General features: G+C 43.8%; 1 protein-coding gene, 1 long non-coding RNA gene and 1 pseudogene across 3 annotated transcripts in view; all 3 read left to right on the top strand.

The window, feature by feature from the left end:
* The window catches only part of LOC121838751 (NLR family CARD domain-containing protein 3-like), a 48,608-nt gene extending 47,875 nt beyond the window's left edge, over positions 1-733 (top strand). The window contains exon 10 of the mRNA XM_042314386.1: positions 627-733. Coding sequence (XP_042170320.1) covers positions 627-698 — 72 coding nt within the window. The 3' untranslated portion in view covers positions 699-733. The remainder of the gene's footprint in view (positions 1-626) is intronic.
* Positions 734-6,611: 5,878 nt separating this feature from the next.
* LOC121844361 lies at positions 6,612-7,719 on the top strand. 2 transcript variants are annotated; one of them, XR_006081961.1, is made up of 2 exons: positions 6,612-6,935; positions 7,120-7,719. It is a non-coding gene; the product is annotated as an uncharacterized LOC121844361 (long non-coding RNA). The 2 variants fall into 2 exon arrangements; XR_006081960.1 differs by having other exon boundaries at positions 6,612-7,036.
* Positions 7,720-13,201: 5,482 nt separating this feature from the next.
* LOC121844362 overlaps positions 13,202-19,695 on the top strand; it is a 25,636-nt pseudogene continuing 19,142 nt past the window's right edge.

The raw sequence follows: 19,695 nt of genomic DNA, 5'->3' as shown, positions 1-19,695 counted from the left end.
CCTGTTGATACCTAGCCACATCTACATTGAATGAATTAGTGAAAAGTGAGTTAACATTCTAATGTGAATGATGATGACTCCTAATATTGTGTCTGGTTTCATCCATCAGATGCCTGTGATCTCACACTGGACCCAAACACAGTAAACAGACTCCTCTCTCTGTCTGAGGAGAACAGAAAGGTGACATGTAGGAGACAGGAGCGGCAGTATCCTGGTCACCCAGAGAGATTTGAGGACTGTGAACAGGTGTTGTGTAGAGAGGGTCTGACTGGGCGCTGTTACTGGGAGGTAGAGAGGAGTGGGGGAGGGGCTGTTATGGGAGTGACATATAAAGGAATCAAAAGGAGAGGAGGGGGCATTGACTGTGGGATTGGATACAATGACAAGTCCTGGAGTCTGGTCTGCTCTGACTACAGTTACAAGGCCTGTCACAATAATAATCACACTACCATAGACGTCCCATCCTCCAGCTCCCACAGAGTAGGAGTGTATCTGGACTGGCCAGCTGGTACTCTGTCCTTCTACAGAGTCTCCTCTGACACACTGACCCACCTGCACACATTCTACACCACATTCACTGAGCCCCTCTATCCAGGGTTTAGGGTTTATGATGTTACCTCCTCAGTGTCCCTGTGTCAGGTGGTCCCTGTGTCAAACACAACATGATGTTTCACTGTAATCATGTGTTTTATGTTTGATCACAATATGACATTTAAATACATGGAGGAACACACACACCAGTTTGGACCAGTTTATTCCTGGAAATAATAACCATGGTAACTCTGTGTCCGTCTCTTTCTGTGATCCTGCGCCCTGTGAGAACACACACGGTACACACACACTGGACTCACACACACGGTACACACACACAAACAGGAGGACACACACACACACACACAGGACACACACACACACTGGACACACACACACGGTACACACACACACAAACACACACACACACACACAGGACACACACACACACTGGACTCACACACACGGTACACACACACACACACACACACACACACACACACACACACACACACACTCACACACACGACACACACACACAGTACACACACACTGGACTCACACACACGGTACACACAAACTGGACTCACACACACACACTGGACTCACACACACACACTGGACTCACACACACGGTACACACACACTGGACACACACACACACACACACACACAAACACACACACACACACACACACACACACACTGGACACACACACGGTACACACACACTGGACTCACACACACGGTACACACACACACAAACACACACGGTACACACACACACTGCACACACACGGTACACACACACACACACACACTGGACTCACACACACGGTACACACACACGGTACACACACACACAAACACACACGGTACACACACACGGTACACACACACTGGACTCACACACACACACACACACTAACACACACACACACTGGACTCACACACACAGGTACACACACACTGGACTCACACACACGGTACACACACACTCGTACACACACACTAACACACACACACTGGTACACACACACACTAACACACACACACAGGACACACACACACACTGGACTCACACACACGGTACACACACACTGGACTCACACACACGGTACACACACACACTAACACACACACACACACAGGACACACACACACACTGGACTCACACACACGGTACACACACACACTAACACACACACACACACACAGGACACACACACGCAACACACACACAGACACGCACTGGACACACACATACTGGACACACATACTGGACACACACACTGGACACACATATGCACTGGACACACACACACACTCATACATAAATGTCCCCGGAGAAGAAGGCAGACGTTTTATGTGCCCCCAACCGATTGTGTTTTTTGTTAGGTTATTTGCATTGTTTGTAACTTATTTATTTACTTATTTTGTACATAATGTTGCTGCTACATAATGGTGCCGCTACCATCTCTTATGACCAAAAAAATCACTTCTGGACATCAGGTCTGTGATTACTTACCACGGACTGGCAGAATCCTTTTTTTTTGCTTTTAACGAGTCTGACGAGCCCGACGCAAACAATACACTGCTTTCTCGGGAACACGCCCAGATCCCTGTGATGTGGCAGGGCTTGCAAACCATTACAGACTACAAAGGGAAGCACAGCCGAGAGCTGCCCAGTGACACGAGCCTACCAGATGAGCTAAACTACTTCTATGCTCGCTTCGAGGTAAAGAACACTGAAACATGTATGAGAGAACCAGCTGTTCCAGAAGACTGTGTGATCACGCGCTCGATGTGAGTAAGACCTTTAAACAGGTCAACATTCACAAGGCTGCAGAGCCAGAAGGATTACCAGGACGTGTACTGTGAGCATGTGTTGATCAACTGGCAAGTGTCTTCACTGACATTTTCAACCTCTCCCTGTCTGAGTCTGTAATACAAACATGTTTTAAGCAGACCACCATAGTCCCTGTGCCCAAGAACGCTAAGGTAACCTGCCAAAATGACTACCGACGCGTAGCACTCACGTCTGTAGCTATGAAGTGCTATGAAAGGCTGGTCATGTCTCACATCAACACCATTATCCCAGAAACCCTAGACCCACTGTGTTATGGTATCTTCTGTTTGGGTGTCTCAGGTCAGGACTTTGTTATGGCATCTTCTGTTTGGGTGTCTCAGGTTTGCAGTTTGTCTGAGCCATGTGTTATAATGGACCTTATGTTGTCTATCAGAATGTGTCTGTGTCTATTTCCAGCCCTGCCATTTCTACATGTCCTGATCTGGTGTTTGACCCTGACCTCCTCATACCGTCTCACTGTCCATGTCTGCTTTCAGCTCCCACCTCTACTTCACTGTGTTATAATGGACCTTATGCTTGTTATGTCACCTCTGTAACCAGTTAACAAACATACTGACCTTTCTGACTCTATCCCATAGCCCTACTTCACTGTGTTATAATGGACCTTATGCTTGTTATGTCACCTCTGTAACCAGTTAACAACCATAATGACCTTTCTGACTCTATCCCATAGCCCTACTTCACTGTGTTATAATGGACCTTATGCTTGTTATGTCACCTCTGTAACCAGTTAACAAACATACTGACCTTTCTGACTCTATCCCATGGCCCTACTTTCTAGAACGGAACATTTAAATTCCTCTATGGGTTTGTTTCGTGTCCATTTACTTATTTATGTATGTATTTGTTGTATATTGGGTGGCAGCGTAGCCTAGTGGTTAGAGTGTAGGGGTGGCAGCGTAGCCTAGTGGTTAGAGTGTAGGGGTGGCAGCGTAGCCTAGTGGTTAGAGTGTAGGGGCGGCAGGTAGTCTAGTGGTTAGAGTGTAGGGGTGGCAGCGGCAGTGGTTAGAGTGTAGGGGTGGCAGGTAGCCTAGTGGTTAGAGTGTAGGGGTGGCAGGTAGCCTAGTGGTTAGAGTGTAGGGGCGGCAGGTAGCCTAGTGGTTAGAGTGTAGGGGTGGCAGCGTAGCCTAGTCGTTAGAGCGTTGGACTAGTAACCGAAATGTTGCAAGAACGAATCCCCGAGCTGACAAGGCACAAATCTGTCGTTCTGCCCCACTGTTCCTCGGCCATCATTGAAAATAAGAATTTGTTCTTAAAACTGACTTGCCTAGTTAAATAAAGGTGAAAAAAAATAAAGACAAACCTTTTAATTAAAACTGATAAATGAACGCACTTAGCAGCAAACGTCAGTGAGTGAAGTGAATGAAGATCACGTGACTGAGGAAAATATTGCTGTGGTTGAGGACAATATTGAAGTGAGTGACAATCAGGAACTTATTGAGAAATGAAAAATGTCTGTAATTGTTGGAACCATTGAACAGTTTGATGAAAGTTTTGAGCAGAGGAGCTCATATACAGAAGAGTTTAAATATTTTGTTCTTGTAAATGACATTGATCAGGACAACATTGTGCCTACATGTTTTAGTGTAATGGGGCCAAAGACATGTAATTTACTAGACAGCCTGCTACAGCCAGACAGATCAGGTAATAAGACGTATGGGGATATTGTGGAGATACTTAAAGGACATTTTTCACAGGAACCACTAGTTAATGCTGAAAGGTTCAGGTTCCACAGGAGACATCAGGAAGAGGGAGAATCAGTACCAATGTTTGCTGTTGCATTAAAGAAACTATCAGAACACTGAGTTGAATGGTGTTCTAAATGACATCATCAGAGACAGACTAGAATGTGGGCTACGGAGTGAAGATACACAAGAGACTGTTGACTGAAAGTCATCTGACCTTGACAAAGGACATTGAAATCAGTGTGTCCAGGAGGGGTTGGGGGTTGGATTGGGGTGGTCCAAGGAGGGGTTGGGGGATGGTCCCAGGAGGGGTTGGACAGTGATTGCATATGTGGGTAATTATAATTGTATTTAGCTGCAATAACTGCTTTCCATAATATACTGATATATATTTGAACAGTATTGTGTCTCTAGCTGTATAACCATTCCTGCTGCTATTTGTTCTGATATACACTTCCGTTCAAAAGTTTGGGGTCACTTAGAAATGTTTTTGAAAGAAAAGCAATTTTTTGACCATTAAAATGAACATCAAATTGATCAGAAATACTGTGTCGACATTGTTAATGTTGTAAATGATTATTGTAGCTGGAAACGGCAGATTTTTTAATGGAAAATCTACATAGGAGTACAGAGTCCCATTATCAGCAACCATCACTCCTGTGTTCCAATGGCACATTGTGTTAACTAATCCAAGTTTATCATTTTAAAAGGCTAATTGTTCCTTATAAAACCCTTTTGCAATTATGTTAGCACATCTAAAAACTATTGTCCTGATTAAAGAAGCAATAAAATGGCCTTCTTTAGACTAGATGAGTATCTGGAGCATCAGCATTTGTGGGTTCGATTACAGGCTCAAAATGGCCAGAAACAAAGATCTTTATTCTGAAACTCGTCAGCCTATTCTTGTTCAGAGAAATGAAGGCTATTCTATGCGAGAAACTGCCAAGAAATTGAAGATCTCGTACAATGCTGTGTACTACTCCCTTCACAGAACAGCGCAAATTGGCTCTAACCAGAATAGAAAGAGGAGTGGGAGGCCCCGGTGCACAACTGAGCAAGAGTACAAGTACATTAGAGTGTCTTGTTTGAGAAACACCCTCACAAGTCCTCAACTGGCAGCTTCATTAAATAATACCCGCAAAACACCAGTCTCAACGTCAACAGTCAAGAGGCGACTCTGGGATGGTGGCCTTCGAGGCAGAGTTGCAAAGAAAAAGCCATCTCTCAGACTGGCCAATAAAAAGAAAAGATTAAGATGGGAAAAAGAACACAGACACTGGACAGAGGAACTAGACACTCTAATGTACTTGTCCTCTTGCTCATCTGCTAACCATGTGTATGTGACCAATAAAATCTGATTTTATTTATTTGTTCCTGGCACCAAACCTGTAAACATTCATGTTAAAATGTAACTTCAGATACTCAGCTGGATAAACTTCTGCGGGAAACTTGGCAAGAAGATAAACACACAAACACTAAATGTTTCAACAGAAGTCAAGGGGTACATCTAAATGTGGTAAAGGAAAAACAAGGTCTGAAAAGTGGTTTCAAGAAATAAAAAGTAAGGAACAAGTTGTTTTTATCACATTGAATATGAACTTTGTAGTAGATTGGAGTGTATTTGCGTGTAAAAAAAAATATGCAGTTCACTATTCATCCAAACAACTTGGCATAAGTCCTTGCCACAGTTCTGCTGCTTGTAGCTGGGGATAGGTTGGGTTAGGTTTAGGTTGGGGTTAGAGATGGGGTTAGGTTGGGTTAGAGATGGGGTTGGGTTAAAGATGGTTAGGTTGGGTTAGAGATGGGGTTAGGTTGGGTTAAAGATGGGGTTAGGTTGGGTTAGAGAGATGGGGTTAGGTTGGGTTAAAGATGGGGTTAGGTTGGGTTATCAAATTTTATTTGGTTGGGTTAGAGATGAAATGGGGTTAGGTTGGGTTAGATGATGGAGGTTGGTTTAGATGGGGTTAGGTTGTTAGAGATGGGGTTAGGTTGGGTTAGAGATGGGGTTAGGTTGGGTTAGAGATGGGGTTAGGTTGGGTTAGAGATGGGGTTAGGTTGGGTTAGGATGGGGTTAGGGGGGTTAGGTTGGGTTAGAGATGGGGTTAGGTTGGGTTAAAGATGGGGTTAGGTTGGGTTAGAGATGGGGTTAGGTTGGGTTAGGTTAGAGATGGGGTTAGGTTGGGTTAGATGGGGTTAGGTTGGGTTAAAGATGGGGTTAGGTTGGGTTAGAGAGATGGGGTTAGGTTGGGTTAAAGATGGGGTTAGGTTGGGTTAGAGATGGGGTTAGGTTGGGTTAGAGATGGGGTTAGGTTGGGTTAAAGATGGGGTTAGGTTGGGTTAGATGGGGTTAGGTTGGGTTATGGGGTTAGGTTGGGTTAGAGATGGGGTTAGGTTGGGTTAGAGATGGGGTTAGGTTGGGTTAGAGATGGGGTTAGGTTGGGTTAGAGATGGGGTTAGGTTGGGTTAAAGATGGGGTTAGGTTGGGTTAGAGATGGGGTTTAGGTTGGGTTAGAGATGGGGTTAGGTTGGGTTAAAGATGGGGTTAGGTTGGGTTAAAGATGGGGTTAGGTTGGGTTAGAGATGGGGTTAGGTTGGGTTAGAGATGGGGTTAGGTTTGAGCCAGCATGTGGATGGATCTGAGTCTAAGGATATATTAGAGATGGGGTTAGGTTGGGTTAGAGATGGGGTTAGGTTGGGTTAAAGATGGGGTTAGGTTTGAGCCAGCATGTGGATGGATCTGAGTCTAAGGATATATTAGAGATGGGGTTAGGTTGGGTTAAAGATGGGGTTAGGTTTGAGCCAGCATGTGGATGGATCTGAGTCTAAGGATATATTAGAGATGGGGTTAGGTTGGGTTAGAGATGGGGTTAGGTTGGTTTAAAGATGGGGTTAGGTTTGAGCCAGCATGTGGATGGATCTGAGTCTAAGGATATATTAGAGATGGGGTTAGGTTGGGATTAAAGATGGGGTTAGGTTGGATGGGGTTAGTTAAAGATGGGGTTAGGTTGGGGTTAGGGTTAAAGATGGGGTTAGGTTGGGTTAGAGATGGGGTTAGGTTGGGTTAAAGATGGGGTTAGGTTTGAGCCAGCATGTGGATGGATCTGAGTCTAAGGATATATTTGAGTCTAAGTGTAACGGTTTTCCTCCTGGGAAGGAGAGGACCAAAATGCAGCGTGGTTATTGTTAAGCATCTTAAATAAAGACGAAAACGTAAACACTATACAAATAAAACATAAGAAACCGTGACAAAACCGAAACAGTCATAGACTTACCTAGACAACTACACTGAACACAACCCCATCAATCTAATAAACCCCTAGACAAGACAAAACACAATAAATCCCCCATGTCACACCCTGGCCTAACCAAAATAATAAAGACAACACAGATAACTAAGGCCAGGGCGTGACACTAAGGATATATAGTTTGAGGATATATAATAGAAAACACAGATAACTAAGGCCAGGGCGTGACACTAAGGATATATAGTTTGAGGATATATAATAGAAAACACAGATAACTAAGGCCAGGGCGTGACACTAAGGATATATAGTTTGAGGATATATAATAGAAAACACAGATAACTAAGGCCAGGGCGTGACACTAAGGATATATAGTTTGAGGATATATAATTAATTCTCTGTCTGTATTGAACCCTATTTCTAGTCCTGCAAACAGAGAGAGAACAACATACATGGATATGTGTTTAACATGGTTTAATGCTTTTTTCCTTCTTTTTTTAAGAAAACATTTGAATAATTTTCATTTGTAGCTCCCTCTGTATGGCAGATTCTCAGTAGGTTTCTATAGTCCATTAACCTAACAGCCTGGCAGGCCTACACACACACACACACACACACACACACACACACACACACACACACACACACACACACACACACACACACAGGGAGAATCACATTATCACCACCTACCACTAGAGAGTGACTAAAACACAGTTCTGTTAGTTTGTCCTTCTTACATTCACGGTAACAAAATGAAACCCTGATGTCCTGTGTTCAGGAGTCTATTGAGTCTGTCATGAGAGGATGTCCTGTGTTCAGGAGTCTATTGAGTCTGTCATGAGAGGATGTGCTGTGGTGTTCAGGAGTCTATTGAGTCTGTCATGAGAGGATGTGCTGTGGTGTTCAGGAGTCTATTGAGTCTGTCATAAGAGGATGTGCTGTGGTGTTCAGGAGTCTATTGAGTCTGTCATGAGAGGATGTGCTGTGGTGTTCAGGAGTCTATTGAGTCTGTTGTGAGAGGATGTGCTGTGGTGTTCAGGAGTCTATTGAGTCTGTCATGAGAGGATGTGCTGTGGTGTTCAGGAGTCTATTGAGTCTGTCATGAGAGGATGTGCTGTGGTGTTCAGGAGTCTATTGAGTCTGTCATGAGAGGATGTGCTGTGGTGTTCATGAGTCTATTGTGCTGTGGTGTTCAGGAGAGTCTGTCATGAGAGGATGTGCTGTGGTGTTCAGGAGTCTATTGAGTCTGTCATGAGAGGATGTGCTGTGGTGTTCAGGAGTCTATTGAGTCTGTCATGAGAGGATGTGCTGTGGGGTTCAGGTGTATTTTGGAATGAAGCTTGACAGCATCATTGTGACATCACAGGCAGAGAGAGAGAGAGAGAGAGAGGATGAGAGTCTATTGAGAGAGAGAGAGCTGAGAGAGATGGAGAGAGAGAGAGAGACTGGATAACATTCAGTCTGCCTCCTCAGATGGCATCCTATTCCCCTTAATGTACCACACAGCCCTATCCCTATGGGCCCTGGGCCCTGCTCAAAGGTAGTGCACCAAAGGTAGTGCACACACAGTCCCTATGGGCCCTGGCCCTCAAAGGTAGTGCACCACACAGCCCTCCCTATGGGCCCTGGCTCAAAGGTAGTGCACCACACAGCCAGGGCCCTGCTCAAAGGTAGTGCACCACACAGCCCTGGGCCCTAGTCAAAGGTAGTGCACCACACAGCCCTATGGGCCCTAGTCAAAACTAGTGCACCACACAGTCCTATGGGCCCTAGTGAAAACCTAGTGCACCACACAGTCCTATGGGCCCTAGTCAAAGGTAGTGCACCACACAGCCCTATGGGCCCTAGTGAAAACTAGTGCACCACACAGTCCTATGGGCCCTGCTCAAAGGTAGTGCACCACACAGTCCTATGGGCCCTGCTCAAAGGTAGTGCACCACACAGTCCTATGGGCCCTGCTCAAAGGTAGTGCACCACACAGCCCTATGGGCCCTAGTCAAAGGTAGTGCACTATGAAGGGAATAAGGTGCCATTTGGAATGGATCCTCAGACTTGAGTCACTGGTCCTGGCGACTGCTAGTTGTTCATACCGTATTGTTTTAATGATTAACCTTGTACTGCAGTGGGCTAAATCAGGCCACACAGAGTGTTTCTGGGTAATCTTAAACAAATCTACTTCGAAACAAAAGTATACACCTCACACACATGGTTATGGGTTTAAATGTTTACCTTGTCAGATGTAGAGTTGAAATATATTCCAATTTCATTTACATCCCAATACTATACTTTATATACATCACAGAAGATTGAAATATAACAAAACCAAACATTGTATTTTTCTGATTTAAAAAATGTAATTCTGTTTATTAATTATGAAAAATGTTAACACTCCACCCATGAGGCCATTAGGTCATCTGACTGCAGGAAAGCGGTAGCTACACAGCGATTTTATTGTAAACCCATGTATTTTCTCATAAATAGGTTAAACTGGTTTTCTGATGATGCTTACCTTGGGTCAATGACACTAGACTTTAACAGATGTGATGGTATCCTGTAAGTCAATCAGTAACAAAAATGACACAAAGTCACTTGACATTGGTGAGGTGAATAAACCTTTCCCAAGGTTTCTTTCTCAGCACAAAGGTTCTGGTTTTGAATTCAGGCTGCAAGGCAAGGATCCTACCAGTGATTATTAATGTATGATGTTGGTAGAATGTTGAAATTGGGATAGTAAGGATCCTACCAGGGATTATTTATGTATTATGTTGGTAGAATGTTGAAGTTGGGATAGTAGTAAGGATCCTACCAGGGATTATTTATGTATGATGTTGGTAGAATGTTGAAGTTGGGATAGTAGTAAAAGGCCGGTGTGTAAATGACTAAGATTCAAGCCTCCCATGAATTAGGGAGCTTTGTTTCATTATTGTGTGTTTATCTGTATGTTCCTTCCTGTAGTTGGCCATCTGGGAGGATTCTGTATGGAGGAATGGTCTAAGATCACCCCAATGTGTTCTCCGACTCATAAAACATTTAAGAAAAAGTCTTAGTGCTGTTATCCATGCAAGGTGGAGGCAGGTAGTCTAGTGGTTAGAGTGTAGGGGCGGCAGGTAGCCTAGTGGTTAGAGTGTAGGGGCGTCAGGTAGCCTAGTGGTTAGAGTGTAGGGGCGGCAAGTAGTCTAGTGGTTAGAGTGTAGGGGCGTTGGGTATAGTGGTTAGAGTGTAGGGGCGGCAGGTAGTAAGTGGTTAGAGTGTTGGGGCGTTGCAGGTATAGTGGTTAGAGCCTAGGGGCGGCAGGTAGTCTAGTGGTTAGAGCGTAGGGGCGGCAGGTAGTCTAGTGGTTAGAGCGTAGGGGGGCATCCTAGCCTAGTGGTTAAAGTGTAGGGGATAGTGGCAGGTAGCCTAGTGGTTAGAGTGTAGGGGATTATTAAGGTAGCCTAGTGGTTAGAGTGTAGGGGCGGCAGGTAGCCTAGTGGTTAGAGTGTAGGGGCGGCAGGTAGTCTAGTGGTTAGAGTGTAGGGGGCAGGTAGTTGTGGTTAGAGTGTAGGGGCGGCAGGTAGCCTAGTGGTTAGAGTGTAGGGGCGGTAAGTAGTCTAGTGGTTAGAGTGTAGGGGCGGTTGGTAGTTAGTGGTTAGAGTGTAGGGGCGGCAGGTAGTTATAGTGGTTAGAGTGTAGGGGCGGCAGGTAGCCTAGTGGTTAGAGTGTAGGGGCGGCAGGTAGCCTAGTGGTTAGAGTGTAGGGGCGGCAGGTAGTCTAGTGGTTAGAGTGTAGGGGCGGCAGGTAGTCTAGTGGTTAGAGCGTAGGGGTGGCAGGTGCCTAGTGGTTAGAGTAGTGGTTAGAGTGTAGGGGCGGCAGGTAGCCTAGTGGTTAGAGTGTAGGGGCGGCAGGTAGCCTAGTGGTTAGAGTGTAGGGGCGGCAGGTAGCCTAGTGGTTAGAGTGTAGGGGCGGCAGGTAGCCTAGTGGTTAGAGTGTAGGGGCGGCAGGTAGCCTAGTGGTTAGAGTGTAGGGGGCGGCAGGTAGCCTAGTGGTTAGAGTGTAGGGGCGGCAGGTAGCCTAGTGGTTAGAGTGTAGGGGCGGCAGGTAGCCTAGTGGTTAGAGTGTAGGGGCGGCAGGTAGCCTACTGGTTAGAGTGTAGGGGTGGCAGGTAGCCTAGTGGTTAGAGTGTAGGGGCGGCAGGTAGCCTAGTGGTTAGAGTGTAGGGGCGGCAGGTAGCCTAGTGGTTAGAGTGGTAGGGGCGGCAGGTAGCCTAGTGGTTAGAGTGTAGGGGTGGCAGGTAGTCTAGTGGTTAGAGTGTAGGGGCGGCAGGTAGTCCTAGTGGTTAGAGTGTAGGGGCGGCAGGTAGTCCTAGTGGTTAGAGTTGTAGGGGCGGCAGGTAGCCTAGTGGTTAGAGTGTAGGGGCGGCAGGTAGTCTAGTGGTTAGAGTGTAGGGGCGGCAGGTAGCCTAGTGGTTAGAGTGTAGGGGCGGCAGGTAGCCTAGTGGTTAGAGCGTTGGGCCAGTAACCGAAAGGTTGCAAGATCGAATGCCTGAGCTGACAAGGAAAGAACCTGTCGTTCTGCCCCTGAACAAGGCAGTTAACCCACTGTTCCTAGACCAGTTAACCCCCTGTTCCTAGACCAGTTAACCCCCTGTTCCTAGACCAGTTAACCCACTGTCCTAGACCAGTTAACCCACTGTTCCTAGACCAGTTAACCCACTGTTCCTAGACCAGTTAATCCACTGTTCCTAGACCAGTTAACCCCCTGTTCCTAGACCAGTTAACCCACTGTTCCTAGGCTGTCATTAAAAATAAGAATTTGTTCTTAACTGACTTGCCTAGTTAAATAAATGGGGGGAAAAGATGACCTTTTTGAGAAAATAATTATTACTTTCTTAAACAAAATCTCTTTCTCTGAGCAATTGTTTTTGCTTAAAATCATTTAATTTTCCCATTTTGTTTGAGCATGCAATATATTTCAGTCTTTGAATCATGTATTTTATACAGTCATTTTTGCTACTCTTTATCAAGGGTGTCAATAATTTGGGACCCAACTGTATACTTCAAAATTAGAGATATGTTGAAACTGGATCCATCATTTGATTCTAATGTTATATTTGTTTAACCTTTATTAATAATTCTACATGTTAAGAATAAACCTGGATCTTATTTATAATGATTCTACATTTATAGTATGAACCTGGATCCATAATTTCTACCCTGTGTTATAATGAAGCCTGGATTCAAACAAAATGTCTTTCATGTTATAGTATGAACCTGGATCATCATAATGATTCTACATGTTATAGTATGAACCTGGATCATCATAATGATTCATATATATTTCATAGTATGAACCTGGATCATATAATATGAACCTGGATCATCATAATGATTCTACATGTTATAGTATGAACCTGGATCATCATAATGATTCTACATTTATAATATGAACCTGGATCATCATAATGATTCTACATGTTATAGTATGAACCTGGATCATCATAATGATTCTACATGTTATAGTATGAACCTGGATCATCATAATGATTCTACATGTTATAGTATGAACCTGGATCATCATAATGATTCTACATGTTATAGTATGAACCTGGATCATCATAATGATTCTACATGTTATAGTATGAACCTGGATCATCATAATGATTCTACATGTTATAGTATGAACCTGGATCATCATAATGATTCTACATGTTATAGTATGAACCTGGATCCATCATAATGATTCTACATGTTATAGTATGAACCTGGATCATCATAATGATTCTACATGTTATAGTATGAACCTGGATCATCATAATGATTCTACATGTTATAGTATGAACCTGGATCCATCATAATGATTCTACATGTTATAGTATGAACCTGGATCATCATAATGATTCTACATGTTATAGTATGAACCTGGATCATCATAATGATTCTACATGTTATAATATGCCATGGCCTTTACTGGCCAAAGGTTAAACTATTGTTATGTTTATGATATATTATGGTGTTGTGTCACTAGACTTTGACCAGATATTATTGCATCCAAAGTTCAACTGTACATAGAACATAGATACAGAGACACTTGTCATCAGGAAGGTGCTCTCTCAGCAGAACGGATAATATCTCAATGACTTGAGTTCTGGTTGTGAATTCAGCCTACAAGGTAAGACTCTTCCCAGGGATTATTGTGAAGTGTGTAGAGACATTAAGTGTATGTCGTTATTTTACTAGTGAATGAAATTAAAACAATCAGATCTAATAGTCAATTTCACCTGCGACAGCTACGTGACAGTTCAATCATACAAAATGGCGCTAACTGGGTGTTGACAAGTCAAATTCAGAAACATATTGTTCGTATATCGTATTATAGGATTCGTATATCTGGTTATTTTACAATTTGTAAAAATGTTAATGTGTCATCGTTCTAAATCATCTGACAGAATATCAGAACATTTGTTGTTTTCATAATTACCGTGATCTCCTGCTTCTTGTGTAATTTGGGGTGAAACCACTGAACATACTTTTCTTAACATTGTTATTATGAATTAAATTTAGTAATAGTATAATAATAGCATAGCTGTTGAACAAAGCAACACACTAGAATGAGTGAAATGATTAACAGAGAAAGTGAGATATTATTATCAATAGTTTCTCTACATGGAGAAGAGGTGAAACATATCAGTCACCACTACATGTTCATGTGATGCATTAAATCACCTGACTGTTTGGATGTGTCTGTCAGTAAATGTTTTATTTCTAAGAGATAATGAATAAAAGAGAATAATTTAACTTCAATTATTATTTGTCACTGTGTTAACCACAACCAACATGTTGGATCTCTGTTTAGGGGTCAGTGCTCTGAAATGAGTCTCTCTGGGGAGAAAGAGGAGGGGGTCCCTGTCTCTAAAATGAATCTCTCTGGGGAGAAAGAGGAGGGGGATCCTGTCTCTGAAATGAGTCTCTCTGGGGAGAAAGAGGAGGGGGATCCTGTCTCTAAAATGAGTCTCTCTGGAGAACATGACACCAAAGCTAAGAGGTGAGATGATAATATTACTTAAGAACTTATAGAGAGTTTATTTCTAAAACCTTATATCAACAACAACAAAATTGCATGTTATTTTTCATCAGAAACGATTGCTTATGGGGAACCTTCATGTGTCTGTAAAATATTGATGTTCTTAGATTTTAATTCATTGATTTGTGTATGAATTTTTGTTTTGCAAAACACTATATAGCTGGAATGAAATGTTTGTATCCTGTATATTTGACTGTTAGATGTGGTTGTCTCAACAGCACACACACACACACACACACACACACACACACACACACACACACACACACACACACACACACACACACACACACACACATCTTTGCCAGCATACACACACACATATCTATATAATTTTTGCATGACACAATCATTTTTCCTACTCTTATTTATTGCCTAATATAATTATTAGGCAATAGGGGAATAACGGAATTCGTTACAGTGTTGAGACACCAAAGTTTATTGTTCAATTTGCTTTTTTCTTTACGGTCAGGGACAGTATGAGTGTAGCCAGATCCTTTTCACTCGCTATCCTCGTTTCATTTTGTGGTGACAGACGAACAACCTGCTACCTAGTCAAGTTAGTCGGTACAGCTAGGTAAGCTACTGTTGACTAATCCCATTCTGTACAAATTTGTGTAACCGCAAATTCAAACGAGGCTGCAATGGAAACTAGTGTGACTGTAGCGACTGTGTTGGCATCAAAATCTGGGATGTGAACTACATTTCTATTCAAGCATTGATTGACATGGTAATGGTTTGATAGTATTGATTTTGCTGGAAAGAGGAGAAAGTGTGCTTTACAAGGGTATCCATATTACAGTTGACCTGGAAGTATTAGGTTTTTTGGGGGCTAAAAAAAAGGTCAATTGTACGGAACAGCATGATGTACAAAGTGCATTACTCACCACGAACTGCAAGAAGCTTTTTCCTTTAATGAATCCGATGAGAAGGATATACTGCTTTCCCGGGAACAGGCCCAGATCTCCGTCATTTGCGTGAAGAAAAGACGGAGGAAAAGAGGACCCAGATCAGGCTGCGTTCTGAGAATCCGTAGGCAAGCGAGTAAACTCCCACTGCCATCCATTTTACTTGCTAACATGCAATCATTGGAAAATAAAATGGATGTCCTATTACGATTATCCGACAAACGGGACATAAAGAACTGTAGTATCTTATGTTTCACCGAGTCATGGCTGAACGACGACAGGGATAATATAGAGCTAGCGGGATTTTCAATGCACCGGCAGAACAGAGAAGCAATGTCTGGTAAGACGAGGGGTGGGGGTGTGTGTCTTTTTTTAAATAACAGCTGGTGTGTGATGTCTAATATTAAAGAAGTCTCGAGGTATTGCTCGCCTTTGGTAGAGTACCTTAAGATAAGCTGTAGACCACACTATCTACCAAGAGAGTTCTCATCTATATTATATGTAGCCGTCTACTTACCACCACAGACCGATGTTGGCACTAAGACCGCACAAAACCAACTCTACAAGGCCATAAGCAAACAAGAAAACGCTAGAAGCGGCGCTCCTAGTGGCCGGGAACTTTAATGCAGGCAAACTTAAATTAGTTTTACCAAATTTTTACCAGCTTATCACATGTGCAACTAGAGGAAAATAAACTCTAGACCACCTTTACTCCACACACAGAGATGCATACAAAGCTCTCCCCAGCCCTCCATTTGACCAATTTGACTATAATTCTGTCCTCCTGATTCCTGCTTACAAGCAAAAACTAAAGTACCAGTGACTCGCTCAATACGGAAGTGGTGAGATGACGGGAAGCTACATTACAGGACTGTTTTTCACCGACTGGAATATGTTACGGGTTTCGTCCAATGGCATTGAGGAGTACACTACATCAGTCATTGGCTTCATCAATAAGAGCATTGACAACGTCGTCCCCACAGTGACCATACATACACATCCCAACCAGAAGCAAAGGATTACAGGCAACATCCGCATCGAACTAAATGCTAGAGCTGCCGCTTTCAAGCACCGGGACAATAATCCGGACGCCTATAAGAAATCTCGCTATGCCCATAGATGAATCATCAAACAAACAAAGTGTCAATACAGGATTAAGATTGAATCCTGCTACACCTGCTCTGACGCTCGTTGGATGTGGCAAGGCTTGAAAACTAATACGGACTACAGGGAAATCCGGCGCGAGCTGCCCAGTTACACAAGCCTACCAAATGCCTTTTATCCTCGCTTCGAGGCAAGCAACACAGAAAGATGCACGAGAGCACCAGCTGTTCTGGATGACTGTGTGATAAGATCATGTGAGCAAGACCTTGAAACAGGTCAACATTCACAAAGCCGCGGGCCAGATTGATTACCAGGACGTGTACTCCAGCTGGCAAGTGTCTTCACTGACATTTTCAACCTCTCCCTGACTCAGTCTGTAACACCTACATGTTTCAAGCAGACCACCATAATCCCTGTGTCCAAGGAAGCGAATGTAACCTGCCTGAATGGCTACGTCGGTAGCCATGAAGTGCTTTGAAAGGCTGGTCATCACTCACATCAACAGCATCTTCCTGGATACCCTAGAACCACTCCAATTCGCATACCGCCCCAACAGATCCAAAGATTACGCAATCTCAATCACACTCCGCCCTTTCCCACCTGGACAAAAGGAACACCTATGTGAGAATGCTATTCATGAACTACAGCTCAGCGTTCAACACTATAGTACCCTCGAAGCTCATCACTAAGGTGTGGACCCTGGGACTAAACACCTTCCTCTGCAACTGGATCCTGAACTTCCTGATGGGCCGCCCCCAGGTGGTAAGGGTAGGCAACAACACGTCTGCCACGCTGATCCTCAACACTGGGGCCCCTCAGGGGAGTGTACTTAGTCCCCTCCTGTACTCCCTGTTCACCCACAACTGCTTGGCGAAACACGACTCCAACACCATCAAGTTTGATGAAGACACAACAGTGGTAGGCCTGATCACCGACAACATTGAGACAGCCTATAGGGAAGAGGTCAGACAACTGGCAGTGTGGTGCCAGGGCAACAACCTCTCCCTTAATGTGAGCAAGACAAGGAGCTGATCGTGGACTACAGGAACAGGCCCCCATTAACATCAACGGGTCTGTAGTGGATCTAGTCGAGAGTTTCAAGTTCCTTGGTGTCCACATCACCAACAAATGGTCCAATCATCACAAGACAGTTATGAAGAAGGCATAACAAAACCTTTTCCCCCTCACGAGACTAAAAATATTTGTCATGGGTCCCCAGAACCTCAACAGTTCTGCAGCTGCACCATCGAGAGCATCCTGACCGGTTGCAACACTGCCTGGTATGGCAACTGCTCGGCATCTGACCGTAAGGCGCTACAGAGGGTAGTGCGTACAGCCCAGTACATCCCTGAGGCCAAGCTTCCTGCAATCCAGGACCTATGTAATATGCAGTGTCAGAGGAAAGCCCATAAAATTGTCAGAGACTCCAGTCACCCAAGTCATAGACTGTTTTCTCTGCTACCACACGGCAGGCGGTACCGGAGCGCCAAGTGTAGAACCAAATGGCTCCCTAACAGCTTCTACCCCCCAAGCAGTAAGACTGCTGAACAATTCATCAAATGCCAACCGGACTATTACATTGACCCCCACATTTGTTTTGTACCCTGCTGCTATTCTCTGTTTATTATCTATGCATAGTCACTTCACCCCTACCTACATGTACAAATGACCTCTAACGTGTGCCCCCTCACACTGACTGGTATCCCCTGTATATAGCCTCGTTATTGTTACTTTTTAAAATGTTTTTCTTCAGTTTATTTGGTAAATATTTTCTTAACACTTCTTGAACTGCAATGTTGGTTAAGGGTTTGTAAGTAAGCATTTCACAGTAAGGTCTACACTGTTGGTTAAGGGCTTGTAAGTAAGCATTTCACTGTGAGGTCTACACTGTTGGTTAAGGGCTTGTAAGTAAGCATTTCACTGTGAGGTCTATACTGTTGGTTAAGGGCTGGTCAGTCAGCCTTTCACAGTAAGGTCTACACTGTTGGTTAAGGGCTGGTCAGTCAGCCTTTCACAGTAAGGTCTACACTGTTGGTTAAGGGCTGGTCAGTCAGCCTTTCACAGTAAGGTCTACACTGTTGGTTAAGGGCTTGTAAGTAAGCATTTCACTGTGAGGTCTATACTGTTGGTTAAGGGCTGGTCAGTCAGCCTTTCACAGTAAGGTCTACACTGTTGGTTAAGGGCTGGTCAGTCAGCCTTTCACAGTAAGGTCTACACTGTTGGTTAAGGGCTGGTCAGTCAGCCTTTCACAGTAAGGTCTACACTGTTAGTTAAGGGCTGGTCAGTCAGCCTTTCACAGTAAGGTCTACACTGTTGGTTAAGGGTTTGTAAATAAGCATTTCACAGTAAGGTCTACACTGTTGGTTAAGGGTTTGTAAATAAGCATTTCACAGTAAGGTCTACACTGTTGGTTAAGGGTTTGTAAATAAGCATTTCACAGTAAGGTCTACACTGTTGGTTAAGGGCTTGTAAATAAGCATTTCACAGTAAGGTCTACACTGTTGGTTAAGGGCTTGTAAATAAGCATTTCACTGTGAGGTCTACACTGTTGGTTAAGGGCTTGTAAATAAGCATTTCACAGTAAGGTCTACACTGTTGGTTAAGGGCTTGTAAATAAGCATTTCACTGTGAGGTCTACACTGTTGGTTAAGGGCTTGTAAGTAAGCATTTCACAGTAAGGTCTACACTTGTTGGTTAAGGGTTTGTAAGTAAGCATTTCACAGTAAGGTCTACACTTGTTGGTTAAGGGCTTGTAAATAAGCATTTCACTGTGAGGTCTACACTGTTGGTTAAGGGCTTGTAAGTAAGCATTTCACAGTAAGGTCTACACTTGTTGGTTAAGGGTTTGTAAGTAAGCATTTCACTGTGAGGTCTATACTGTTGGTTAAGGGCTGGTCAGTCAGCCTTTCACAGTAAGGTCTACACTGTTGGTTAAGGGCTGGTCAGTCAGCCTTTCACAGTAAGGTCTACACTGTTGGTTAAGGGCTGGTCAGTCAGCCTTTCACAGTAAGGTCTACACTGTTGGTTAAGGGCTGGTCAGTCAGCCTTTCACAGTAAGGTCTACACTGTTGGTTAAGGGCTAGTCAGTCAGCCTTTCACAGTAAGGTCTACACTGTTGGTTAAGGGCTTGTAAGTAAGCATTTCACTGTGAGGTCTACACTGTTGGTTAAGGGCTGGTCAGTCAGCCTTTCACAGTAAGGTCTACAATGTTGGTTAAGGGCTGGTCAGTCAGCCTTTCACAGTAAGGTCTACACTGTTGGTTAAGGGCTGGTCAGTCAGCCTTTCACAGTAAG

This window comes from Oncorhynchus tshawytscha, unplaced genomic scaffold (genome assembly GCF_018296145.1).
Source record: "Oncorhynchus tshawytscha isolate Ot180627B unplaced genomic scaffold, Otsh_v2.0 Un_contig_4226_pilon_pilon, whole genome shotgun sequence".
In the NCBI taxonomy this organism is placed as follows: domain Eukaryota; kingdom Metazoa; phylum Chordata; class Actinopteri; order Salmoniformes; family Salmonidae; genus Oncorhynchus; species Oncorhynchus tshawytscha.
This window is presented reverse-complemented; position numbering and strand designations above follow the sequence as displayed.